Raw genomic sequence first — 27,902 nt, 5'->3', positions numbered from 1 at the left:
CTGGGCCCAGGACCCAGGATCACCTGACTCCTCTCCTTGGCTGCCAAATTCTCATCTTCCTCACCCCAGCCGCCATTTTCCACCAGGACCCCAAAGTGACCTTTCTCAAATGCAAACCTGACCTCATCAGTCTCTGCTCCAAACCCCTCAAAGGCTCCCACTGTCTTCAGGAAGCATCAGCCTCCAGGCATCCAGCTCCCCTGAGATCTGGCAGCTGCCCTCCACCCCCGCCTCCCCTCCAGCCTCACCACCTCTCTCCATGCTTTGGCCACAGTGGCACATGCCTTCCCTCGCTCACCTCCAGGCCTCCACACATGCAGTGCCTTCCTGTTGGAATGCCCTTCACTTCCACCCCTCCTCGCCTGGCCAACTCCTCATTCAAGACTCAGGTCAGCCGTCACCTCCTCCAGGAGATTTTCTTGGGCGCCCCCCACTACCCCAGTAAGATCAGGTGTCCCCTTTTCTGGGATCCCATAGTGCCCCTATTACAGCAGTTCCCACCTAAAGGCAGGTGTAATGGGTAGAATGACCTCCAATGATGCCCACATCCTAATCTCTGGAACCTGTGAATGTGCTACCTTACAAGACAAAGGGGAGTTAAGGCTACCGATGGAATTAAGTTTGCTCATCAGCTGACTTTAAAACAAGGAGACCATCCTGGATTAGACAAATGGGCCCAGTGTAATCACCAGGTGGAAGAGGATGCAGAAGAGGGAAGGGTAAGAAGAAATGTGACTATGGGCCAGGGGCGGTGGCTTACACCTGTAATCCCAGCACTTTGGGAAGCTGAGGTGGGAGGATCGCCTGAGGCTAGGAATTTGAGACCAGCCTGGGCAACATAGTGAGATCCCATCTCTTATTACGTTAAAAATCATAAATAGGCTGGGTGTGGTGGCTTATGCCTGTATCCCAGCACTTTGGGAGGCCAAGGTGGGTGGATCCCTTGAGGTCAGGAGTTCAAGGCCAGCCTGGCCAACATGGCAAAACCCCATCTTTACTAAAAATAAAAAAAGTAGCGAGGTGTGGTGATGTGTGCGTGTAATCCTCGGGAGGCCAAGGCATGAGAATTGCTTGAACCTGGGAGATGGAGGTTTCAGTGAGCCGAGATGGCGCCACTGCACTCCAGCCTAGGCGACAGAGCAATAACAAATAAAATCAAATAATAAATAAATAGCGGAAATATGACAACGGAAGCGGGATCAGAGAGATGTGATATTGCTGGCTTGGAACATAGAGCAGGAGCCAAGGAATGCGGGCGTCTCCTAGAAGCTGGAGAAGGCAAGCAAATGGATTGTCCCCTAGAGCCTCCACAAGAGAAACAGCCCTGCCAAGACTTTGTTTTTGGCCCAATGAGATGCATGTCAGGCCTCTGATCTTTTATTACCTGCAAGATACTATACTTGTGTAGCTTGAAACTCAAGTGCATGATCATTTGCTACAGTGGCAATAGGAGGCAGGTACAGTTAAGCACTGGCTTCTTTTCCTCTCTGGGGCCTCAGTGTCTGCACAGGACCCGGCACAAACAGGTGCTTCATAAATTTTATGGCAGAAGAAACAAAATGTCCATCTCTGAACCACAATTTTTCTTTTCTTTTCTTTTTTTTTTTTTATTATTGAGACAGAGTCTTGCTCTGTTGCCCAGGCTGGAGTGCAGTGTCCCGATCTCTGCTCGCTGCAGCCTCTGCCTCCCAGGTTCAAGCGATTCTCTTGCCTCAGCCCGAGTAGCTGGAATTACAGGCATGAGCCACCACGCTTGACCTTTTTTTTTTTTTTTTTTTTTTTTTTAAGACAGGAGATCTTGCTCTGTCACCCAGACTGGAGTGCAGTGGTGCTATCTCGGCTCACTGCAGTCTTGACTTCCTGGGCTCCAGCAATCTTTCCACCTCAGCCTCCCGAGTAGCTGTGGACCACAGGCACCCACCACCAAGCCTGGCTAATTTTTGTATTTTTGGTAGAGATGGGGTTTCACCATGTTGCCCAGGCTGGTCTCGAACTCCTGAGCTCAAGCTAGCCACCCGCCTTGCCTTCCCAAAGTGCTGGGATTAGAGGCATGAACCACCACGCCTGGTCAGAACCACCACTTTTCTGTCAAATAGACAAGTTGGACTAGGCCAGAGGTTTCCACCCAGGTATGGTCTTAGGACCCATTGGTCATGAGCCTCACAGGGGCCCTTCTGGTTGCCCCAGCCTGGTTGCAAGCTCCAAGTCCACCTGTTGCCCAGGGGGCAAAGGGAGATGAGAATAAATAAGGACCCCACTCAAAGGGAGCTTACTTAGGAGGGAAAAATCATTTTAGTAAACGAGTCCCCTGAAGAAAGAGAAATACAATAGGTACTCTGAGGAGGAAGAGGGTGGCATTTCTCAATGCCAGCAAGATTCCAATGCCAGGAGGCTTTTACGGAGGACTGAGGCTCCCTCCCACCCATAGCCCATACAGTGCTGGGCACAGGGGGCCGCCATCACTATTTGTACAATGAATGAGTGAATGATATGAGTGTCCACAGCCTATTGTGATGGAAAGAGGGTCTGAACACTGCCATGGCAGTGAGCTCAGAGAGGATGATGGACAGACAGGCACCTGGTGCTGAAATCACATGTACCCAGGAGGTTTTACACTGAGGTGGAGGGAGGGGCCTTCGACTTGGCAGAACAGGGAAGGTCTCATCTGGCCTGGTGTCCTCTTCTAATCCCCCCCAACCCCCACCAATCACGGTCGAACTCTGACATTTCCCACCCCATGCAATCCTGGAGCAGTCCCTTCACCTGCCACGTGCCCTCCCCACTCCCTCCCTCCTCTCTCCTGAGACCTGGGCTCTGGCCTTTCTGTTGAGACGTCGGCTCCGGCCTCTCTGTGCAGCCTTGAGTAGGTCCTTTCCCTCTCTGGGCCTCTTTCCTTGTGTAAAGAAAGCATATTGAGCTGGGCTGAGCTTGCTTTGTTTTGGTTTTGGAAATTTAATCATTCATGATGACTTTTATGATTTTTAGCATCTCCTCATACCGTGCATACTATTAGCACTTACTATTTTTCTTCAAATCCACTCATTTTTTCAAAACTTACATAACTGTGTTTTTCAATGAGACTCTATATCATCACAGTGGTTATGCAAGTGCAGCCAGACTGCCCAGGTTCAAACTCTGGTTCTGTCACCTACTGGTTGTGTGTACCTGGCAAGTCAGATTTAACTCGTTGTGCCTCAGTTTCCTCATCTGTAAAATGGAGACTGTAATTACACCCACCTTAAAGAGTTGATCAAGATTGGGTGAGGTAATACATGCAAATTCTCTGCACAGGACTAGAATTTAGTAGGTGCTCATTAAGTAAGAGCCATCACTACAATTTCTGTGGTCATATTATTATTATTATTATTATTATTGTGTGTGTGGGGTGGTGGTTTTAAGGAGCAGAGAGTTTAATAGGCAAGAAAGAAAGAAGGAAGAAGAAAACAGCTCCCCCGTATGGAGACAGAGGGAGGAGGATTCTAACAAAGAGAAAACCCTGTGTGCTGCAGAAAAGTGGCTGCTTCTACGAGGAGGCTGGAGGAGATGGTGTCTGATTTCCATAGGGCTCAGGGGATTGGTTTGACCAGGCATGTCACTCAGGTAGCCCATGAAAAAACTGGCCCTACTACCCTAGCCTTTTAATATGCAAATGCAGGGCGCCATGATGTTCTACATAGGTGGGAATATGTGGGGGCAGCCATGTTACCAGGCACATATGGGGGCAAGGGCAAGAAGAACGTAGGAATCACCATGTTTGGGTGGATCTGTGGCAATATTATAATTGTTATTACATCATCACTATAAATGGAAAAATAACCGTAAACTGGCATAAATAGAATGTAACTCCAAAAATAAACTGATGATGCATTGAATGGTTTTTATATTCATTTATAAAAATATATTTAAATATATTACTTACTATATAAAGTATACTTTTTGTTTACTGTTTGTATTTTTGTGAAAATAAATGACTTTAAAAAATAAAAATAAACAATGAAAACAAACAGTACCATTAAATTCTAGGGACATCTGGTCACCTCTTGGAGCCTAAGGGGGTCTTCCTCCTCTCTTTCTCCCGAACACATCAGAGAGATGTTAAAGACATCTTATCCCCAGACGAAGCCTTTCTCCTTAGGTCTGGAGAGGCTCAGAGAATTTGAAAGGGACTGACTGTCTCATCACATGGTTCCATGTCATTTAGTTCCAGTCTGCGACATACCTTGTGTTTAACCAGGCCCGCATTCCTGGCCCCTATACTATGCTCATGACCTTCCAGACTGACCCAGGGAAACTTGTAGGTGCAGAGGGACATAGAAAACTACCTGCTCACAGTGGTTATACCTGGGCAGTCGGGGGTGGGGGGGCAAGTGTGTATACTTCTATTTCAATATCTTTGCAATGAGCCATTGCTATTATAATCTTTTTTTTTTTTTTTGAGACAGAGTCTCACTTTGTCGTCCAGGCTGGAGTATACAGCGGTGCAATCTTGGCTCACTGCAACCTCCACCTCCCGGGTTCAAGCGATTCTTCTGCCTCAGCCTCCCGTGTAGCTGGAATTATAGGCATCCACCACCACACCCGGCTAATTTTTGTAGTTTTAGTAGAGATGCAGTTTCACCATGTTGGCCAAGCTGGTCTTGAACTCCTGACCTCAGGTGATCCGCCCGCCTCGGCCTCCTGAAGTGCTGGGATTACAGGTATGAGACGCCGTGCCCGGCCCCATTATAATCTTAAGTATCATTTTTGTCAAGTAAAATAAACAAATATAAAGGGCACAGGTTGATGCCTTTTAACCTATGTATGAGTCCCTGTAACCACTTACCCAGATCAAGAGACAAAAGATCTCCATACTCCAGAGACAGGCTCCTTGCCAGTTGTCTGTGTCATCACTCTGGTCTGCATCCTAACCTCAGGGAAACAGTGAGTTAAACTATCTTTCCCTGATGTGCCTCAGTTTCCCCTTCTGCACATAGATGGGATTCTGATTCCTATCCTACCTCACTCAGATGGTCGTTCTAGAGACACAAGGAGCTAATGGATGTAGAGGGTCTTGGGGAAAGTCAAAGGCATGGCCGCTGCTGTTACTGTTATTCATTCTTACTTACTTTCACTCATCCTGTCAGCCCAACCTTAAGTCCCAGCCTTTGTGTGAAGCATACCCCCTCTCCTGGTCCCTCCCTGTGTCCACTGCTGTCACCCCAGTGATAATAACAGTCTCCAGGCGGCTACTGTGCCCAGGTCCCCTACTTGCATTCTCTTGCTTAGCCCACACAACGATGCCAGGAGCCAAGTAGGAATGACACGTTTTGCAAGTCAAGAAACCGAGGCTGATCTTACCCAAGACCACAGAGAAGAGAAAGACAGAGCCAGGATCCAATCCCGACTGGGGCCTGCCAAGTCTGCCCAGATCTTCCCCTGTCTCCAGCCGCCCCCTCTGCCTGGGGACCACCAGCTGTGGGGACTGACGATCCCAGCTGCCTGTCCTTCCCAGTTTCTAGTGGCGCCTGAAGAAACTGTTTACCTCTCACAGAGCAAGGCTCAGAGACTGGGACGCCCTTAGCTTTCACAAATTGGCTCAGTTTGCCACACACTGTTACCATTTAAGGGGGAGCCAGTAAAAAGGAAGTATGTTCCGAGTTAACAGAGCTCTGAGCTCTTGGCCAGCACATTACCCACTATAGGCCTGAACCCCAGGGGCTCATAAGCCATCCAATTATTGGAGGAAGCACACTGTGGTGGGTGTGGGGGTGCCCAAGCGGCTGCAGGAAGGAACGCTAGCTACTCTCATTCCCAATCCACCCGGCAGCCCAGCCTGGGACCACAGGAACCCAAACACCAGACGTGGGCCCCTCAACATCATTTCCATGAAACTTAATAGATGTGTTTCCATTCCTTCCCAGTGAGCACAGCCCGCAGCCGCCTGGGCCAGGCAGGAGCCAGCGGGTGTGAGGCTGAAAAGGAAGAAGGTGAGACGAGCCACAGCCCCCTCCCCTGCAGCCCAAGGTCAGAGAAGGAGCTCACCAGGGGGACAGGTAGAACCAGGCCCGCACTGCTGGCTCCTATACCATGCTCACGACCTTCCAGACTGACCCAGGGAAGCTTGTAGGTTAGGAGGGACTACTTGCTCGCAGCGGTTATACTTGGGCAGGGGAGTAGGGGCATGCGTATACTTCCATTTCAATGTCTTTGCAATGAGCTACTAGTATTATAATCTTAAATACCATTTTTATCCAGTAAAATAAGCAAATATAAAAGGCACAGGATGATGCCTTTTTACCTATGTATGAACCCTGTATCCACTTACCCAGATCAAGAGACAAAAGACCTCCACCACTCCAGAAAGAGGACCCTTGCCAGCCAACTCTCCCACCCCTGACTATTGGAGTTTTTTTTAAAGAAAACAGTGTCATACAGTATGATCTATAGTATGAGTAAAACCATGTAAGCCTAGAAAAAACTCCAAGTATTAAGTAAAGTGTTAACTGCAGTTACCCCTGAGGGCTGTGTGAGGCAGGGGCTTCGTAAGGCAGCCTTTTAATTTTCTTCATAGTTTGCTGGATTTTCCAAACATTCTGTAACCAGCTTGTATAGCTTTTATAATCAGGAGGGGAAAAAATAAAAGTGTGAGTGTATGTGTTTTTAAGGCTGGCTCCCTTTGTAAATGGTTTCACCAGATGTTGTTAGCTGGACCTTCTGAGATGTGGACTAAGCTTTTCTTTTTCTTTTCTTTTCAAGAAAGAGTTTTGCTCTTATTGCCCAGGCTGGAGTGCAATGCTGCCATCTCGACTCACTGCAACCTCTGCCTCCTGGGTTCAAGCGATTCTCCTGCCTCAGCCTCCCGGGTAGCTGGGATTACGGGCACCTGCCAACACGCCCAGTTAATTTTTTGTATTTTTAGTAGAGACGGGGTTTCTTCATGTTGGCCAGGCTGGTCTCAAACTCCTGACCTCAGGTGATCCACCCACCTTGGCCTCCCAAACTGCTGGGATTACAGTCACGAGCCACCGCGCCCAGCTGGACTGAGCTTTTCTTAAAGGTCCAGATTTATCCATTTACTGCAAAGGGCAAAGATTTTAGTATCACTTAGCATTTGCCGCCTCCTTACTTGGGAAGAGAGGACTGAGAAAAGCCAAAATGGACAGAGTCCTAGCACTACCTTCAACCTCTGCCGTGTTCCTTGGAAAAAAAAAAAAATGCCTAGGGAAGGTGAGATTATGCCCCTGACTCTCTGGGTGACCCTGGCCTCAGTTTCCCCATCTATAAAAGGGAGGCACTAAACATATCTACCTTCAAGGGCCCTTCCAGTAGGGGCATTCTAGAATTCAAAGTATAATCAGGGGCCGGGTGCAGTGGCTCATGCCTGTAATCCCAGCACTTTGGGAGGCTGAGGCAGGCAGATCACCTGAGGTCAGGAGTTCAAGACCAGCTTGGCCAACATAGTGCAACCCCGTCTCTACTAAAAATACAAAAACTAGCCGGGTGTGGTGGCAGGTGCCGATAATCACAGCTACTCAGAAGGCCGAGGCAGGAGAATTGCTTGAAACTGGGAGGCAGAAGCTGCAGTGAGCAGAGATTGGGCCACTGCAGTCCAGCCCGGGTGACAGAGTGAGACCTGTCTCAAAAAAAAAAAAAAAAAATCTGTCTCATCCATCTTCCTACCTCAGGCCTAGGAAGAGTCAGTCTAAACCAACAGCCACAGGTATAAATAAATGCTTCCAGGGGCCTGACAGGTAACATGAAGACACTGGCTGAATATGAGAAAGCACTCACTTCTACCCTTTGGAGATAGTCAGCCTCAGCACCAGGGAAGCAATGGGGAATAGAGGGGCTTGGGGCACACACCCCTTCTCATCAGCATCAGCTGAGTGTTGCTTTGGCCCAGCACCACCTGATCTACTGATTTTTCAGTAAAACCTCCCAATTTTGAAAAAGTTGGCCAAGCCAAACACATCTGTGAGCCAGATACGGCCCAGCGGGTGTCAGGTTGTAATTTCCAGTCTCAACGACCTGGGACACTCCTCCTGAACTTCTCCAGGCTGGAGATTCTAGAACCAGCATTCTGTGCCTCTGGCTGCCAGGAAGTTCTTGCTCACTTCCAACTAAAACTTCTGCTTTAAGTCCTCTTTATTTTTGTGTGGGTGGAGGTATGAGTGAGTATTGGCTCGTATAAAAAAACTTTCAGAAACTGGTAAAACAGCCCTGATGCAGTGAGCCGAGAAGCGAGTGGGTGTCAGAAGACCCATGTTATAGTCCAGCTCTGTCTATATCATCTGCATGACCTCGACCCCCTGCCCCTCACTGAGCCTTAGTTTTGTGTTTGTTCCTTTCTCTCCCTCTCCCCTTTTCCTCTGCCCTGGGCTCACCATCTCCCACCCAAACCACATCATGATCACAATTGTAACCAGAGCTGCTTCCTACTGTCTGGTATGTTAGGCCCCTGCTAAGCATCTTTCATTAACTATTTTTTCTTAATAATTCTATGGGCTGGGTATTTTTATTCCCATTTTACAAGTTAAGAAACTGAGCTCAAGGCTCTACTGCTACTAAATGGTAGCACTGGGGTATGACCCTGGGCACATAACCACCAGCTGTCCTGTCTCATTCCCCGGGCTCCCTGCTACCACGCCAGGCTCCTCTTAGCCATCACAGTGGGCTTTCTAACACAGAGATCCAACTGTGACCCTCCACTGCTCAACAACCTCGGGTGGCTCCCTATTGCCTTAGCAACTCACTGGCCTGGTGCTGTGGCCAGTCAGTCAGCTCCCAGCTTATCTTCCCTACTTCTTCTAAACATACTTTATGCTCTAGCCCAGGGCTTTCCAATCATCATGGGTCCCATTCATGAGGCTCTTTCTGCCATGTTCACATATTTTAATTTGTTATTGGCCTACTTTTTTTATTATTATTTACTTAACGTTTGACTTTTTGTCAATTCTTTTTCAACTTAAATCTATTTTTTGGCTGGGTGTGGTGACTCATGCCTATAATCCCAGCACTTTTGGGAGGCCGAGGCAGGAGAATCGCTTGAGCCCAGGAGTTCAAGACCAGCCTAGGCAACACAGGGAGGCCCTATCTCTACAAAAAATAAAAAGCTGAGCATGGTGACATGCACCTGTAGTCCTAGCTGCTTGGGAGGCTAAGGTGGGAGGATTGCTTGAGCCTGGGAGATAGAGGCTGCAGTGAGCTATGATCATACCGCTGTACTCCATCCAGCCTAGGTGATGGAGAGAGACCCTGTCTCAAAAAAAATTATTTACATTTATTATTATGTGTTTGTGCTGTTTAAATTACTTCCTAATACTCATTAAGATGAAAAGCTGTAAACTAAAAAAATGTTCATCTAAGCACCATCCAAAATCTCCCCTCCTGGAACCCGTATTAGATGCCCCACCTTGGAAAGTGCTGCCCGGACACACATCTCTGTGTCTCTGCTTCCACTGCACCGCTCCCTGGACTGAGCAACCTCCTGCCCACCCTTCAGAGCCCTTCCAGACTTGCCTCTCTTCTCTTTGCTTTTCAGGACACATGTGCTTCCAGGCAGAGAGATGGACCCCCACCACCCATTAGACACAGCCTAGAATTATCTGTGGATGAACCTGCCTTCTCCATGGACTGCCAGCCCCCAAAGCAGGAACCACGTCCTTATACAGGGCCTGGCACACAGTAGGGAACTGGGGTGGGGTACTGCCAGGCAGCAGGTACATGGGCAATGTTGAATGGATTAAACTGAACTTGGCTGGGCATGGTGGCTCATGCCTGCAATCCCAGCACTTTGGGAGGTTGCGATGGGAGGATCACTTGAGGTCAGGAGTTCGAGACCAGACTGGCCAACGTGGTGAAACCCCATCTCTACTAAAAATGCAAAAATTAGCTGGGCATAATGTCACACACCTATAGTCCCAGCTACTCAGGAGGCTGAGGCATGAGAATCGCTTAAACCTGGGAGGCAGAGGTTGCAGTGAGCCAAGACAGTCCCACTGCATTACAGCCTGGGTGACAGAGCGAGACTCCATCTAAAAAATAAATAAATAAATAAACCCTGAACTTGACCAGTTTTTCTCATAGGTGGCCCACAAAACAATTTTGGGAGAACATAGATTGATGTGAAATCGCAGCGAGAAAGTTACTCCAGTTCTCTTCTATTCCTCCCGATGACACCAAGGACAACACCTCAGTCTGGAACCAGTCTATCTCGAACACCTCTCAGGCACTTACTCCTCACTCTGTTTAACAAAAGAAAACAGTCCTTGGGCTTGAAATTGTTCACCACCAACCTCATCCAGCCAGAATTTACTAACACAGATTTGCCTTCATTGAGTACATATTTTATAGTTACTTTCTTTTCTTTTCTTTTTTTTTTTTTTTTTTTTGAGACAAAGTCTCACTCTTGTCCTCTAGGCTGGAGTGCAATGGCGTGATCTCGGCTCACTGCAACCTCCGCCCCCTGGGTTCAAGTGATTCTTCTGACTCAGCCTCCCGAGTAGCTGGGATGACAGGCACCTGCCACCACGCCCGGCTAGTTTTTGTGTTTTCAGTAGAGACGGGGTTTCACCATGTTGGCCAGGCTGGTCTTGAACTCCTGACCTCTGGTGATCTGCCCGCCTCGGCCTCCCAAAGCGCTGAGATTACAGGTGTGAGCCACTGCGCCCAGCTTAGTTACTTTCTATTTATGACAATGGATACTTATTTTTTCATGGTTGTGATATAAAATTTTCCATTTAAATATATTTTTCAGTGTACAAAGTAAGTTGATGTAAAGAAAAATATTGAGCAAATAATAAGTAGTAGATTTTATTATTTTCTTATATATTTTATCCAGTAAGTGGATGTGTAAAAGTTGTTTCGGTGATACTAAAATTTGGGAACCATGGGACAGGATCAACCCTAAGCCCCTTTGTCATAAGATTCTCTGACATGGGGGTGCCCCCAAACACTAGACAGCTGTTAATTAAATGCCCCACAAAAATTACAGCTATGATGGGTTATCATAAAGGAAAGATACATGACATGCTAGAGTAAGAGTCAGGGAAATCAGGGAAGGCTTTCCTGAAGAGGTGACGTGGGTGAAGATTTACCGGGTAAATAAGAATTCATTAGGTGAAGGTATTCCTCCAAGCAGGAACAGCATGTGCAAAGGCCCTGGGGCAGCAGGGAGCATGAACCATAAAAGGCTCAGAAGCAAGGCTGGAGCGGCTGGAGCACAGAAGTGAGGTCAGGGAGGTAGGCTGGCAACAACCTTTATTCTTTAAAGACAGGCAAGGGAAGGAAATCTGCACATTGTTCCCAATCTGGAAAGAGTTGCTCACCCTTTGACAGGAGGCAGACCAGTACCTGACCCTTGATCTGAGGATCTGGGGTTCAGTGAGGGGGTTCTAATTACTAGGTTAGGTGTGAAAGCAGGAGAGGCTTGGCAAACACCAGGTGCAGGCTGTGGCCCTGGAGTGACCATGACTGCCGAGTGCAGGCTCAGAATTCAGACTGTCCTAACTTGCACTTTCTGGTTGGGGTGACCCTGGGCAGCTACTTAAGTTCCCAGAGCCTGAGGTCCCCATCTGTTGGAGATAGCAGCAGGTCTAATCTTAGAGTTGGTATGAGTTACGACTCCTGGATGTAAATCACCTAGCACGAGGCCTTGCCTGTAGGGAGAGGTGAATAACCATTGGCTTGTGACAGTATTTTCAAACAGCTCCAAGAGCCATGTGTGTGTACACCTGTCCCGCCAGTGCATGGACGTAGGTGCCTGGTTTTGCAATATATATGTCTGTGGTGTGTATGCCAATGTATGCCCACAGTTTAGCAGTATGGGGGAGCAGGTGGAGAAGGCATGGGTGTATGAGAGGGTGTGAACATGTGTTCAGCTGTGTGAGTCAGTGGGAGCATTCAAGTGTGCTCTGTGCGTGCATGTGTACGTGTGTGTGCATGTGTACGTGTGTGTGCATGCTTGCATGCGTGTGTGAGAGAGAGAGAGAGTATGAACACCTCTATATGGAATTCTTCTGTTTGTGGAGATGCATTTCGGTGAGTGAAAACCCACACAAATTCAACATGGTTGGTCACAGTCACGGGGTTAAAGCCTTGGCCTGTCTTCACAGCTTTTTTCCAAATCCTTACAGCCCCTGTGAATTTGCCTAGGGCTCTTGTATCTGTCTGGAGCTGGGCTGAAATCCTCTGAAAACAGACTTTTCTTTCATTCCCTGTTGCCAGATACTGGCACAAACGCATCCCCGCCACCACCACCACCACCACCACACACACACACACACACACACATTCTCCCAGAATGTTCCAACTTTTTTCAAGGTTCCAGCTCCAAAAGTCCCTTCCTCTTCCCTCTCCCCAGCCAATTCCCATGGAAGCACCCTGTGTTCACTGTGTATATCTGACTTTCCATAGCTGAGTCTAAAACAGCAAAAGCATCCCAAGTTTTGGTAAGCAGTTCTCTCCTTTTCACCCTGGACCCTTAACCCTCCTGGCCCTGCACTGCCTGGCTGGCCTGGGAGGGGACTTTAACCCCCACCACCACTCTCCGCCATCCAAACTCACTGCCGGGACAATGTGCATATTACAGTCAGTTCCAAAACAAACATGCAAAACCACCCCGTTTCAGCCCTCAGCCTCAGGGCTGAGATTCAGGCTCAGGTCTAGGAGTTGGGGAATATTAAAGTTTACAAGTCCAATCTTACTCCATCCATACACACGCATGGAGAAGCCAGGAGAGGACGCGGCCAGAGATGGGCTCCTGCCCTTGAACCCCTGCTGGGGTGGAAGCAGGTAAGCACAGCCCTGCCGAGGCACTGAGGATCGTCTCAGCGTAAACGGCCAGGGCCACCCGGGGCGGTTCTGTAGGGAATGGGGGAGGGCTGTGCCCACTGAAAGGGGGCAGAGCGAGGTGGTCCAGGCCTTGGCGCGTTACCATGGTGACGGACTGCCAGCGGAGGGCGGCGCGGCTCCTGTCCTGGGCGCGGGGTCTATGGGTCCGCGAGTCCGTCTGTCTGGGGCAGCCCTCGGTCCCGCCTAGCTCTGGAGCCAGGGGAGAGGGCAGGCCCGGGGCACCGACCCCGGCGTCATCTCGGAGGAGCGGCCGGTGGGGACAGGGAGAGAGACTGAGAGAGAGACAGAGAGGGACTGAGGCTGGAGACGGCGAAAGGGAGCCGTGGGCGGCGCGGGTCGGGCCACTAGACGGGGGGCGGCAGCAGAGGCGGAGCGGGGCGGGGCGCGGCGGGACAGCGGCCCCTTTGTGCCTGCGCCCTCGCCCCCAGCCCGCGCGCCCCGCCCCCACCGCCCCCCCTTCCCTCCGCCCACCCCCTCGGCAGCCAGCTGGAACCCGAGGAACCCGAGCCCGCCCCGCCGAGTTTTCCTCCCCGCTCCTCGCTCTTCCCACGGCGCGCCCGGTCCTGACGGCCCCATTGTACAGACAGGCAGAACGAGGCCTCGAGCCGCAGCAGCCGGGTTAAGCGCCCGCGGACCTCGCTGGCATACCCGAGTTCGAGTCTCCTCCTCCTACACTTCCCAGGGAGTCACAGACTCTCTTAAGCTTCTATTTCTTCATCTGTAAAATGGGGTGGGATGATGATGATGATGACGATGATAATGATAGTGCCTGCTGCTTAGATTTGGTGATGAGGAGTAAGCATCTGTCCCAGTGCCCTTGAATTCTCCCACATTATGCCCCATCATGACGGCCTAATTCAAGGCTTTGAGGTGATGACGGCTGTGTGCGAGTTCTGTTCTTGACTCAGATAATGACCTTGGCCAAGTCGGTATTTCCTACCGAGCCTCAGCTTTGGAGTAAAACAAAGAAACTAGATGACTGCTAGGGTCTAAATGTGCGTGTACCTCCCAAATTCATATGTCCAACCTAATCCTCAGTATGATGGTATTAGGAGGTGGGGCCTTTGGAAAGTGATTGGGTCATGAGAGGGCAGAGCCCTCACGAATGGGATTAATGCCGCTCTCTCTCTCTATATATATATATACATATATTATATATATATAGGCACTAATATATATAGGCATATATACACACACATATACATACATGTATATATGCACACATATATACATATATATACACACATATATACATATATACACACACACACGCACACACATATTTGAGATGGAGTCTCACTCTGTTGCCCACCCAGGCTGGAGTGCAATGGCGTGATCTCAGCTCACTGCAACCTGTACCTCCCAGGTTCAAGCAATTTTCCTGCCTCAGCCTCCCAAGCAGCTGGGATTTTAGGCACCCGCCACCACACCTGGCCAATTTTTGTATTTTTAGTAGAGACAGCGTTTCACCATGTTGGCCAGGCTGGTCTCGAACTCCTGACCTCAGGTGATCTGCCCACCTCACCCTCCCAAAGTGCTGGGATTACAGGCGTGAGCCACCATGCCCAGCCTAGTGCCCAAGAGGACCCAGAGAGCTAGCTGCCTTGCCACTTCCACCATGGGAGGACACAGCGAGAAGGGGCTGTCTATGAGCCAGATAGGTCCAGAAAGAAGGCTCTTACCAAACACCCAACTTGGCTGTGCCTTGATCTAGGGCTCCCCTGCCTCCAGAACTGTGAGAAGAGAATTTCTGTTGTGTATAAGCCCCTCAGTCTAAGGTGTGTTGTTATAGCAGCCCAGACTAAAGCAGTGACTAAAGTTATTCCTGGTTAGATGACTAGGGGATTTGTCCATTTATTTATCAAACACCGTGCACTGAGTCACCCTGTCTCCCCCACTAGACTATACATTACTTGAGAGTCCCTGCCCTCAAGTAATGTACAGCCTAGTGGGGGAGACAGGCAAGGAGCAGATAAATGGGAAAAATTAAAACATAATAACTGTGGTAACTGCTAAGAAGGAAACAAACAAATGTTGACATTGGGAACAGTAGAGGGATTAACTTGCAGCTGGTGGTCTAGGAAGCCTAGATTTGAAAGCCTAGATGTGAAAGGGGAAAAAGCCTAGATCTGAAAGGGGAGGAATTAGAAGAGTGGAGATGGGCAGATGCAGAGAAACCGAGTTCTAAGCAGAGAGAACCGCATGTGCAAAGGCTCTGAGGCAATATGAAGCTTAAAGGAACTGGGGAGTAAGTGAAGAACTGAAAAAGACAAGTGTAGTTGTAAGGGTTAGAGTTCAGACCCAAGCCTTATCCACAGCCCATCTCCTGCCCCACATAGGTTAATCGGTCTTTTAGCAGAGAAAACCTGAACTAGGAGCCATCCTATCCCAACTTTTGATAAGTTCCTTCACATCCCTGACCTTCACTTGCTCATCACTAATTTGGGACTAATAATCCCCCGCGATAGTTCCACAGCCCAGCAATCAAGTAAACTCTCTCTACAGGAGACAGTCTGGATGGTTTTAGCATCATGACTCCAGATGTGAATTTAGGAGAGAACAGACTTGATGTCCAGTACAGAATTCCACTGAGAGTTGTGGGGTCACAGCTTGAAGGTTTTAGAGTCCCAGGTTGCCATAAGACAGAATTGACATGACAGCCAGCGTTCTGGGGTTGCAGGCAACAGAAACAGGTTCCGAGTTAATTAAGCAGAAAAGAATGGATTGGCAGTCAGAGAATCAATGAGGTGGCTGGGGCCTATGTTCTGGAAAGCACTGGAGTAAGGAGGATGCTCTGGGGGTCTCGTTGTCGGGAAAGAGTTGGAAACGTTTGAACACATGGAATTACATTAAGACAAACAAACACACCAAAGTAGAACTTCATACGTGTCAGGTAGTTTTCTAAGTATATAACAGTTATAAAGTAGATTCTATTAGTGTCCTCACTTTAAAAATGAAAAACTAAGGCACAGAGAGGGTATGTAGCCTGCCTAATGTCAGATAGCTAGTCAACTGTGGATTTCAGAATTGGACACAGCTATCCAATTCCGTAAGTTCTGTTATTAACCACTTTGCTATGCTACCTGAATAAATCCTAACCATTCTTTCTGCCCTTGTGTTCCTCATTGATGGACTCAGAACCTTAAAAGAGCCAGGCATGGTGGCATGCTTCTGTAATCCCAGCTACTTAGGAGGCCGAGGTGGGAGGATCACTTGAGCCCAGGGGTTTAAGGCTGCAGTGAGCTATGATTGCACCATTGCACTCCAACCTGGGAGACAGAGTGAGATCCCGTCTCTAAAAAACAAACAAACAAAATAAAGCCTTTATAGAGAAATTCTAATAGTGTCATGTGCCCAGGGCCTCACTAAGACTGCACGTACACATATCAGGAATAGTTGGTCACCCAAAAGGAAATTAAATTGCATAAGAAGGAGAAGAAATGAATATGAAATTGTCCTTAAACAAGTGCAATTACAGCCTGAGCACAGTGGCTCATGCCTGTAATCCCAGCACTTTGGGGGGCCAAGGTGGGCAGATTATCTGAGCTCAGGAGTTTGAGACCAGCCGGGGCAACATGGCAAAACCTTGTCTCTACTAAAAATGCAAAAAAATAACCAGGCATGGTGGCGCACACCTGTAATCCCAGCTACTGGGAGGTTGAGGCAGGAGAATCACTTGAACCTGGGAGGTGGAGGTTGCAGTGAGCCGAGATCGCACCACTACACTCCAGCCTGGGTGACAGAGTGAGACTCTGTCTCAAAACAACAACAACAACCACCACCACAACAACAACAAAAAGGTGCAATTACAGTCTACCCGCTGGGCCTTGCAACATGCTTTATATCCTTGTTCACAGGCATGTTCTTCCAAAACTCCTCTCTACTGATGTGGTATAGCAGTTCCATATGCAACCAACAATGTGCACACACACATACACACACACACTTCTGTGGTTTGTAGTCATACTGTGTATGACCTCAGGGAGGTTCACTTTTCTGAGCTTCAGATTCGTCTTTTGTAAAAGACGGGGAAGATTCATCATGGAGAAGAATAAATAAGTTAATGAATGGAAAGTGCTTTGCACTGTGTCTGGTACATAGAATTAACATGCATCATATAAAATAGTGCTGTTATTTCAAAAAATAGGGAGGAGGGAATACTTCCAAAATCATTCTATGAGGCCAGTGTTACTCCAATACCAAAACCAGACAAAGACACATCTAAAAAAGAAAACTACAGGCCGATATCTCTGATGAATATGGATGCAAAAATTCTTAACAAAATACTAGCAAACTGAATTCAACAATACATTAAAAAGATCATTCATCATGACTAAGTGGGATTTATCTCTGGGATGCAAGGATGGTTCAACATATGCAAATTAGTCCATTCTGTTGTGATACATCACATCACATACATCACATCAACAGAATGAAGGACAAAAAACATGGTCATTTCAATTGATATTGAAAATGCATTTGATAAAAGTAAACTTCTGCTCATGATTAAAAACCCTCAAAAAACCAGGTATAGAAGGAACATACCTCAACATAATAAAAGCCATATATGACAGACCCACAGCTAGTATCATATGGAATGGGGAAAAACTGAAAGCCTTTCCTCTAAGATCTGGAACACAACAAGGATGCCCACTTTCACCACTGTCATTCAACATAGTACTGGAAGTCCTAGCTAGAGCAATCAGGCAACAGAAAGAAATAAAGGGCATCCAAATTGGAAAGGAAGAAGTCAAATTATCCTTGTTTGCAGATGATATAATCTTATATTTGGGAAAACCTAAAGACTCCACCACAAAACTATTAGAACTGATAAACAAATTCAATAAGATTGCAGGATACAAAATCAACATATGAAAATCAGTAGCATTTCTATATGCTAACAGTGAACAATCTGAAAAAGAAATTTAAAAAGCAATCCCACTTAAAATAGCTAAAAATAAAATTAAATACCTAGGAACTAATTTAACCAAAAACATACAAGATCTCTATAATGAAAACTATAAAATATAAAAGGAAAGAAATTGAAGAGGACACCAAACAATGGAAAGATACTCTCAAAGCAGTATACAGATTCAATGCAATCCCTATCAAAATACCATTGACATTCTTCACTGAAATAGAAAAAACAATCCTAAAATTTATGTGGAACCACAAAAGACCCAGAATAGTCAGAACTATCCTAAACAAAAAGAACCAAACTGGAGTAATCACATTACCTGACTTCAAATTATACCTCAGAGCTATAGTAACCAAAATAGCATGTTACTGACATAAAAACAAATACATAGAACAATGGAACAGAATAGAGAACCCAGAAACAAATCTGCACACCTACAGTGAACTCATTTTTGACAAAGGTGCCAAGAACATACACGGGGGAAAAGATAGTCCAATAAATGGTGCTGGGAAAACTGGATATCCATATGCAGAAGAATGAAACTAGACCCCTATCTCTTGCCATATACAAAAATAAAATCAAAATGAATTAAAGACTTGAATCTAAGACTTTAAACTATGGAACCACAACAATAAAACCTTGGGGAAACTCTCTAGGACTTTGGTCTGGGCAAAAATTTCTTGAGTAATACACAACAAGCACAGGCAACCAAAGCAAAGATGGACAAATGAGATCACATCAAGTTAAAAAGCTCTTGCACAGCAAAGGAAACAATCAACAAAGTGAAAAGACAACCCACAGAATGGGAGAAAATATTTGCAAACTATCCATCTGACAAGGGATTAACAACCAGAATATATAAGAAGCTAAGACAACTATATAGGACAAACTCTAATAATTTGATTTTAAAACATGCAAAAAGATTTGAATAGACATTTCTCAAAAGAAGATGGAGTACAAATGGCAAACACGTATATGAAAAGTTGCTCAACATCACTGATCATCAGGGAAATGCAAATCAAAACTACCGTGAGGGATCATCCCACCGCAGTGAACATGGCTTTTATCCAAAAGACAGGCAGTAACAAATGCCAGGGAGGATGTGGAGAAAAAGGAACCCTCTTACACTGTTGGTGGGAATGTAAATTAGTACAACCACTATGGAGAACAGTTGGGAGGTTCCTCAAAAAACTAAATATAGATCTACCATATGACCCAGCAATCCCACTACTAGGTCTATACCCAAAAGAAAGGAAGTCAGTATATGGAAGAGATCATCTGCACTCCCATGTTTGTTGCAACACCCTTCACAATAGCCAAAGTTTGGAAGCAGCCTAAGTGTCCATCAACAGATGAGTGGATAAAGAAAATGTGGTTCTTATACACAATGGAATACTGCTCAGCCATAAAAAAGAATGAGATGTTGTTATTTGCAACAACATAGATGGAACTGGAGGTCAGTATGCAAGGGGAAATAAGCCAGACACAGAAAGACAAACATCACATGCTACACTTATTTATGGGATCTAAAAATCAAAACAACTGAACGAATGGAGACAGAGAGTGGAAAGATGTTTATCAGAGGCTAGGAAGGGTAGCGGTGGGGGGTGGGGGTGGGGTGGGGTTGGCTAATAGGTACAAAAAATAGTAAGAATGAATAAGACCTAGTATTTGGTAGCACAACAGGATAACTATAGCAAATAATAATTTAACTATGCATTTAAAAATAACTAACAGTATAATTGGATTGTTTGTAACACAAAGGACAAATGCTTGAGGGGATGGATACTCCATTCTCCATTATGTGATTATTATACATTGCATGCCTGTATCAAAACATCTGATGTGCCCCATAAATATATACACCTACTATGTACCCACAAAAATTAAAATAAAAAATAAAAATAGAATAAAATAGTGTTATGTTAGGGGCTGGGGGCTGTGAATTCACCCTCCAAATACAGGCTTAACTGTTGGACTGGACTTGGTTCATCTCTCTGGGACTTTCCAGTGGATCTTCCAAGGACTTCAAGTATTCACTTCCTTCCTCTCTCTCTCTCTCTGGCAAATGAATAACTGAATCATGTGCCAATTGCTACACTAAATTTTGAGAAATAACCAAATCCATCACTAGTCTTACATATATGGTGGAATGAGAAAATGGGGAAGGGCTGTGGAAATGGGCTGTGCTACTGGTTCGCTGTGCAGCTCTCCGCATGGGGCCACAGTTTCCTCAGCATAAAATGGTGATTATATAATCTCTCCTTATGAGGCTCGTGTAAGAATCCAGTGAAATAATGCATTGAAAGGGCTTAACACAGTGCTTGGCATATAACAGGTTCTCAGCAAATGGAAGCTCTGCCTGTGATTTTGAAATTCCCAGGCCTAAGTGCCAGGACACTTCACCAGGGGACAGGCTTACTTGGGGGAAGGGAGTTGCCTAATTTAAGCAGGATGTCATGGGATTCAGAATGCATTCATTCAATCATTTAATAAATATTTAATTGCTCCTACTATGAGGATGCTAAATACTCGGCCTGCGTGCATATACTCACCCCTCCCATACCCATGACAGATGTCACTAATCCATCATGGAACTTTCTGCTGAACCTAGAAACTGCCCCAGAGTCCTCCTCAATAGAAAGTGCAGGCAGCTGCTACCAATCAATACATGTTGACATGAAGACGATGCTTATTCACTATCTGAAGTTCACAATATATAAGGAAATGGGCTCCAGAGGCAGAAGCCTCCAGAGACAGAAGGCTTGGGTTTGCATTTTGCCATAGGCCCTTATGATAATGTGTAGGCACTGAAGGAGCGTATCAACCATGGAGTGGACCACTCAGATCTCCCTTCAAGATAGAGTCTGTGAGCTGCAGATGTCTTCAGGATCTGCTTTAGCTTTTGAGCTGAGGCGACCTGCTTCCTGGGCAGCCTGCAGCTAAGCACACTGTGAATGAGGTTTCGTTATTTCTGCCTAATATAGGATTTCTCCATGAATAATCTTTGTGCCAGAGTCCCCTGTTGGGCTGGCCAAGACCTTCTCAGAGCTGCGCCACAGTCTGAAGCTCTTGCTACCCAATCCTTCTTCGTTCCCCCTCTCCTTTCATAGTCAGACCTGCATCAACGTCCAAAGGCTCCCCTTTTTTCTCCTGCTCCCTCTCCCCATTATCCTTTGAAGGCATTACCCCCATGCATCTCTTGGCATTATTAACTCTGTCTTTGGCCTCTGTTTCTCAGAGGACACAGGTGACATCAGCACTGAGCTGCAGAAGACTGGGCTGGAAAGGAGTGGTCCTCATCTTCTCTGATGGGGAGAATAGGGGTGGCACAGAGCTTATTGTGAGTGCTAGGGGCAAAGAGTGACCCAGGACAGTGAGGCTGAAGGGCATCTCCCTCAGCAAGAAATTGGTCTTCCCTATCAAGGACTCCTTTTTTATTTTTGAGACACAATTTTTGCTCTTGTTGCCCAGGCTAGAATGCGGTCTTGGCTCACTGCAACTTCCACCTCCCAGGTTCAAGTGATTCTCCTGCCTCAGCCTCCCAAGTAGCTGTATTACAGGCACCTGCCACCACGCCCAGCTAATTTTTGTATTTTTAGTAGAGACGGGGTTTCACCATGTTGGCCAGGCTGGTCTCGAACTCCTGACCTCAGGTGATCCACTCACCTTGGTCTCTCAAAGTGCTGGGATGACAGGCATGAGCCACCGTGCCTGGCCAAGGACTCTTGATTGCAAATGACAGAAACTAAACCCAATCTCAAAGTAAAAAGGGACTTTAAGCGCCTTATAATGGAGAAGTGGTGCTGGAGCTCTGTCATCATTCTAGTAGCTTCTTCCCTATGACTACAGAAGTTGACCTCCAGGCCTATAAGGTCTCAAGCTGGCAATAATAGTATAAAGACATCATCAAAATAGTAATCTCAGGGAAGACCCTGATTGGCTTTGCTTGGGTCACATGTCAATTCTTGAACCAATCACTGTGACCAAGGTAATGAAGATATTCTGATTGGCTGGAATAGATTCTATGCCCACCCCTGGGTGGGAGTACATGATGATGGCTCTACCAGGGCTGCATAGAGAGAGGAGAAGCTCTCCAAAACAAACAGGGGGATGGGAACACAAGGTAAACAACAAAACCTTTGGTGATCATTACCCACTTCAGAAACACGGAGAAGGAAAAAGACAAAAAAGACAGCTTCTTCTCTCAATGACCTCCTCTTTTCACAGGGGAAAATCTGATGTTTAAATGTTTCCTGATCAGGTCCTAGGATGGGCTTTGGGGAGTGACCTGTGGGTAGGTTAGGGACCTCAGACACCGTCTCACCCTTTCCTAGGTTGCCCACAGTCTTGGTGGGAAGGATGGGATGGAAGTAACCTATGGGAATAAATCCTCTTAGAGCTCCTAAAAAAGACGGAAAACTTACCTTGTTTAACTGTCCTGATTTATGCCAGGGAGCTTCACCTAAGGAGGAGTGACTCACACTGTCACACTGTCCAGCCAGGACAACAATCTGTTATACTTCATCTGCCCATAAATAGGCCTCCTGATGGAGGAGCCTGTGCTATATAAGCAGAGAGCTTGAGTTCAGGTCCCTCTCTGCCCACTAACTCCATGAGGCATCTTGGGGTTTTGCCTGAATTCTCAGAACGTCAGTTTTCTAACCTGTAAAATGGAACCCATAACCTCTGCTTTGCCCATTTCACCTGTCTGCTGTGAGGCAACAACACACGCATTTGTCACGTCTCACTAGGGATGGAGGTCATGAGATGCATTTAGTGAGTGTCCACTCTGTGCCAGAGACAGCGTGCTGGATGCTGGCCATATCAGGGTGAACATGACAGACAGCCCCTGCCTTCATGTAGCTCACAGTCTAGAAGAGATCTTAATAATGAGTGCCTCATACAAATGGTGTAAGGTCTTAAAGCGGAAAAAAGAGCACAAATCAATGGAACCCACTGAAGATCCAGGAGGGTGGCCCTGAGCTGGAATTCAAAGAGAAAACATAAGAAGTCAGGGAAGGCTGGGCTTTGTGGGTCACGCCTGTAATCCCAGCACTTTGGGAGGCTGAAGCAGGCAAATCACGAGGTCAGGAGATCGAGACCATCCTGGCCAACATAATGAAACTCCGTCTCTACTAAAAATGCAAAAATTAGCTGGGGGTGATTGCACTCCCAGCTGACAGCTTAACTGTAACCTCATGAGAGACACTGAGTTACAACCACCCAGTGAGGCTGCTTCCAAACACCTGATCTACAGAAACTGTGTGAAACAATAAATGTTTATTTGGTGGCACATACCTGTAATCCCGGCTACTTGGGAAGCTGAGGCAGGAGAATCGCTTGAACTAGGGAATCGGAGGTTGCAGTGAGCCGAGATTGCGCCACTGCACTCCAGCCTGATGACAGAGTGAGACTCCATCTCAAAAAAAAAAAAAAAGAAGAAGAAGAAGTCAGAGAAAAGCATTACAGTCAGAGGGAACACCGCATGCAAAAGGCCTGTAGCAGGAGAGCATGTTGGAGGGTTGGAGGCAGAAAAAAGCCAGAGTGATGGGGACAGGGACACAAGAGGAGGTGGGAGGCATGGGCAAGTCTCTATAGACCAGAGAGTTTGAATTTTCTCCTTAGAGCCATGAAAACCCATGAGAAGGAATTCAGGAGGGAGTAATACGATCAGATTAGGTTTTTCTTGACCCCTGCCCCCCCGCCGCCACCTTCAAAAGGTTCCTCCAGTGCCTGGGTGGAGGAGACTGTGGGAGGGGGCAGGGGCTGCAGGGAGACCCACCAGCAAGGGCGCTGACCTGGGGGGCTGGAGAAGAGTTGGGCTGCAAGGGCGGTGGAAGCCAAAAGCCAGCGCTCTGGGGGGACTTGGGGCTGGAGACTCCAAGGCAGGGGGCACAGAGGGCTGTGTAGCTCCCCCCAGCACATCCCTGAGCCTCTGGAGAAGTCCTTCACTCTGGAGTTTCTCTTTCCCTTCCAGTCCAGCCCTTTCTTGTTATTGTAGGACAGCCTCCATCGATGACTCATTCAGGACTTGAGTTTCTTGTTCCAGCAGTCTCCCTTCCCTTGATTACTTTGGGCTCCTCTGGGCCTGCAGGCCTTGCCCCTCATCATCTGGGGAGGCAGCCAAGAACCTTGCTGGCTGGGTGAGCTCTACGGAGGAAGCAGCCGGGACCCTCCCAGCTTCAGGGCCCACCCATGCTTTCCTGCCTCTGGTTTTGCTCTCCTCTTTCCCCCACTAGGGGACCCTTGTTCTGCAAGTCTTGTTCCTCCTTCCAGGACCACCTCCCCTGGGAAGTCCTGCCAGGCGGCCCCAGACCGTCTTCTCCACCCTGCTCAGTGGCACCTGTCTTTTTATTCAACCCCCAGGAGCCCACCTTCTGGTGAGTGAGGCAGAGGTGCATTGATGGAACTGCAGGCACAAATATGGTAGAAACCTAGAGGAGGGAACCAACAACACCCTCTAGAGATTCAGTCAGATGAGGTTTCCCAGAGGAAGGGACATTTACACCTGGGTTTTGAAGGAGGAATAGAAGTTCATCATGGGGGGGGGAAAATAAGAAGGCATTCCAAGCCAAAGAACAGTGTGTGCAGGGGGTGACTGCAAGTTATTTCTGTAATGTGTGAAAGGGGCCCGGTGCATGTAAATGTTTGTTGAATGAATCAGTGTTTGGGGGAACATTGAGAAATTTGGTGTGGCTGCATCAGAGCTTGCAAACTGCCAGTGGATAGGCCAAATCAGGCAAAGAGAAGGTAAAAAAAAAAAAATAAAAGAAAGAAAATGGAATTAATTGTCAACATCTAAAAACTGGGAGGCTTCACAGACACTCCGGAGCTGGGCAGCAGCCTCTGCCTTTAGGCGCATGCTATCCAGCTCACCAGAGTCCCCACCTGGCTCAGTTTACTCATTCATGCTACTTCTTGGGCCCTGTGGACGTTTGAATTTGCACCCCTACCTAGATGTTATACTCCTCAAGGTTCTGGACTGTGAGCTATTCACAGGTCCAGGCACACAGCAGGTACCCAATAAATCTTTGGTGGCTAAGTGGATAGATGGTGTGATGATTTTAAAATATGTCCCCAAATTTCTTAACACTCGGGAGCCCCCTTCAGTGTGGGCTGAACTTAGAGACTCCCCTGTAAACAGCCAAATGTAGAAGAAGTAATAGCTTGTGATTTCAGAAACTAGGTCACAACTGTGGCTCCTGCCTGGCTGTTTCTTGGATTGCTTGCTGTAGGGAAAGCCAGCTGCCATATTGTTAGGATACTCAAATAGCCCTGTGGAAACACCCAGGTGGTGAGGAACTGAGGCTTCTTCTTGCCAGTGGCTGGCACCAACTTGCCAGCCATGTGAATGAGCCACCTTGGAAGCGGCTTCTCCAGCCCAGTCTAGCCTTAGATGATTGCACCCCCAGCTGACAGCTTGACTACAACCTCATGAGAGACCCTGAGTTACAACCACCCAGTGAGGCAGCTTCCAAACACCTGATCTACAGAAACTATGTGAAACAATAAATGTTTATTGTTGTCTCAGATGCTGAGTTGTGAAATAATTTGTTATGTTACGCATCAATAGATAACTAATATGGATGGATGGATGGGTATTTGGATGGCTGGATAGATTTATATAGAGTGCATTAGGTAATGGAGGAAGTCCCATTGGGAAAGTGAGGGTCAGAGTCTGGAGAGCCAGAAGAAGTTTGTAATCCCTGGTCATCTTTAAGCTTTAGGGAGGTTATTCAGGCAGCCAGAGGAGGAGAGAGTTAGTGAGTTTTGAAGCCAAGAGGTCATCAGAGGCTAGACCACTCGTCCTGGGGAGACAGCCTGCCCTGTGTCTCCAAATCCAGCTTCCTCAAGCAGTCCATACTAGTCCTTCCTACCCTGAGGTCCTGGCTCCATCATTCCTCGGCCCCAGCTGGCCCTCAGAATTGTGGAGGAGGTCAAGACTTCAGCATTTTTCAGAAGCCAAGTCATCCTCCTCACTCAGAGTCTTCTTTGTGTGGAGGAAGCAGTTTCTCGACTGGTGGGGGACTCAGGGCAGGGTCAGCAGCCTTCAGGAACCAGAGGAGGGTATTGAGAAGCTGGGACCCTCTGTGGAGACCCTGCTGGCCCCAAAGGCATGGTGGAGAGCCACAGCCACCAAACATCCGTAGGATTAGGTCAGCCCTAAGATCCAGTATATTGGTATTGTTTGAAATGACCCAACACATGTCCTCGGGAAACATATGTACAATGGGCCTGGCAGATATGAGAATTTTTTAAGTAAATCAAAACTGCACTGAAATGCCATTTTTCATCTATCACATTGGCAAAATTTCAAAAGCTTGACAATACCCGCGGGTGAGGCTTTGAGCAAATAGCTACTCTTATAAATTGTCAATAATGCCTGTTGGCAATAAACCTTCTAGGAAGGAATTTGTAATATAGAACAAAACAGCATATGCATTTACTCTTTGACCCAGGATATTTACTTCTAGGATTTATCCTAAAGATATAATTCCAAAAATATGAAAAATGTGTATGCAAGGTTATTTATTGAGGAATTATTTATAATACAAAATGTTGAAAATACCCCAACGCCTATCTGTAGAAAACTGGATGAATAAACTATGGTACCACATGAGAGAATGTTATGCAGCCATGAAGGCAAGAAGGAAGATCTCTATAAACCTACAGGGAGTGATTTCCAGCATATATTGTTAAAAAACAAAATAAGGTAAAAGCAAAATAAAGGACTACCTATACTATGCAAACTTTTAAGAAAATAAAAAAGAAAACATTTCTTTATTTACATACATATTTAAAGAATTATGCAAAAGAAACCCAGGAAGGAGAAATCAGAAACTTACTGCAAATGGTTACTCATAAGGAGTTAGTGGGAATATCAATGGAGAAGAAAGAGATGGGAGTGAGATTCCTCTGAATATATTTGTACAGGATTTTTGACTTTTTAACCATGCAAATATTTTACATTCTCAAAAATAAAATTAAATAAAAAGATAAAAATGTAAACTGTAAACTTGTAAACAAAGAGAAAAGAGATGAGCTTAACTGATTGTCAAATAATAATATAGCCACACAAAGAAAATAATTTAAGTAAGTGTAACCACAGGAGTCTAGGTATTTAGTGTTATAATTCTAAAACTACTATCTCTGTGTTGTATGATGGAAGAAATGAGTAAATGTGCTGATGTTTTGGGACTCAGGGTTCTCACTATGGGAAAAGGAAGTCAAAAATATGGAGTGGAGGAAGGATCTGTGGCTATGGCTATGAGTGTTAATTGGAGACATTGATATGAGCAGACCAGGGAAAAGCAACATACCTATAGCAATTAGCACACCCAGGGCCCAGATCTTGTCTTCTAAATGCCATTCTCTACTAAACAGGACTAGTGTCCTTAGAGAAATGGCTGATTCCAGGATTGGACAGGGAAAGTGCATGGTGAATCTGAAGCATCTCATGTCAAAATGCAAGGAAACACTCAATGAATGATGAGGCCAAGTCTAAAGGAGCCAACTTAAAGGGGCTCCCACTAGCCAAAGTCCAGACAATTTGATTCTCAAGAGAAGAACGATGAGGTTTCTCACTGTTGGAGTGAGAGATTACCAACAAGCAAGGGACTAGAATGATCCATGTGGCAATGGATTTGAGTTGGAGACAGTAGCTTCCCAATGCAGATAGGTAAGTTGATAGATAGTTGCATACAGAAATGTTTATAGGTATGTGTATATACAGAAGTTCATATATACATATATTTCTTTGTTCTGTCAGCTGAGAGCACTTAGAAGCACCGACATCACGGTAGCAACAAGCACACTTAACATCCAGATTTTGGTGTCTAATTCCATCCTCCAGTAAAAGAAAACAGGGATCCCTGGAGAAATGGCTGATTCAGGCTGGACATGGTGGCTTATGCCTGTAATCCCAACACACTGGGAGTCTGAGGCAGGTGGATTGCTTGAGCCCAGGAGTTCAGGCCAGCCTGATCAACATGGTGAAACCCTGTCTCTACAAAAAATACAAAAATCAGCTGGGCGTGGTGGCATGTGCCTGTAGTCCCAGCTACTCAGGAAGATGAGGTGGGAGGATGGCTTGAGCCTGGGAGGCAGAGGTTGCAGTGAGCTGAGATCACACCACTGCACTCCAGCCTGG

General features: G+C 46.6%; 1 protein-coding gene and 1 long non-coding RNA gene across 3 annotated transcripts in view; one reads left to right on the top strand and one right to left on the bottom strand.

Moving 5' to 3' along the window:
• The window catches only part of KIAA1755 (KIAA1755 ortholog), a 47,775-nt gene extending 34,600 nt beyond the window's left edge, over positions 1 to 13,175 (bottom strand). For both annotated transcript variants that reach the window (XM_030825799.1, XM_030825800.1), the window contains exon 1: positions 12,914 to 13,175. In XM_030825799.1, coding sequence (XP_030681659.1) covers positions 12,914 to 12,916 — 3 coding nt within the window. In that variant the 5' untranslated portion in view covers positions 12,917 to 13,175. The remainder of the gene's footprint in view (positions 1 to 12,913) is intronic.
• The window catches only part of LOC115837954, a 33,801-nt gene continuing 18,434 nt past the window's right edge, over positions 12,536 to 27,902 (top strand). The window contains exon 1 of the long non-coding RNA XR_004032993.1: positions 12,536 to 12,771. This is a non-coding gene — a long non-coding RNA (uncharacterized LOC115837954). The remainder of the gene's footprint in view (positions 12,772 to 27,902) is intronic.

Source organism: Nomascus leucogenys, chromosome 13, assembly GCF_006542625.1.
Source record: "Nomascus leucogenys isolate Asia chromosome 13, Asia_NLE_v1, whole genome shotgun sequence".
Lineage (NCBI taxonomy): Eukaryota > Metazoa > Chordata > Mammalia > Primates > Hylobatidae > Nomascus > Nomascus leucogenys.
Note: the sequence above shows the minus strand (reverse complement) of the source record. Positions and strands in the feature narration are given on the sequence as shown.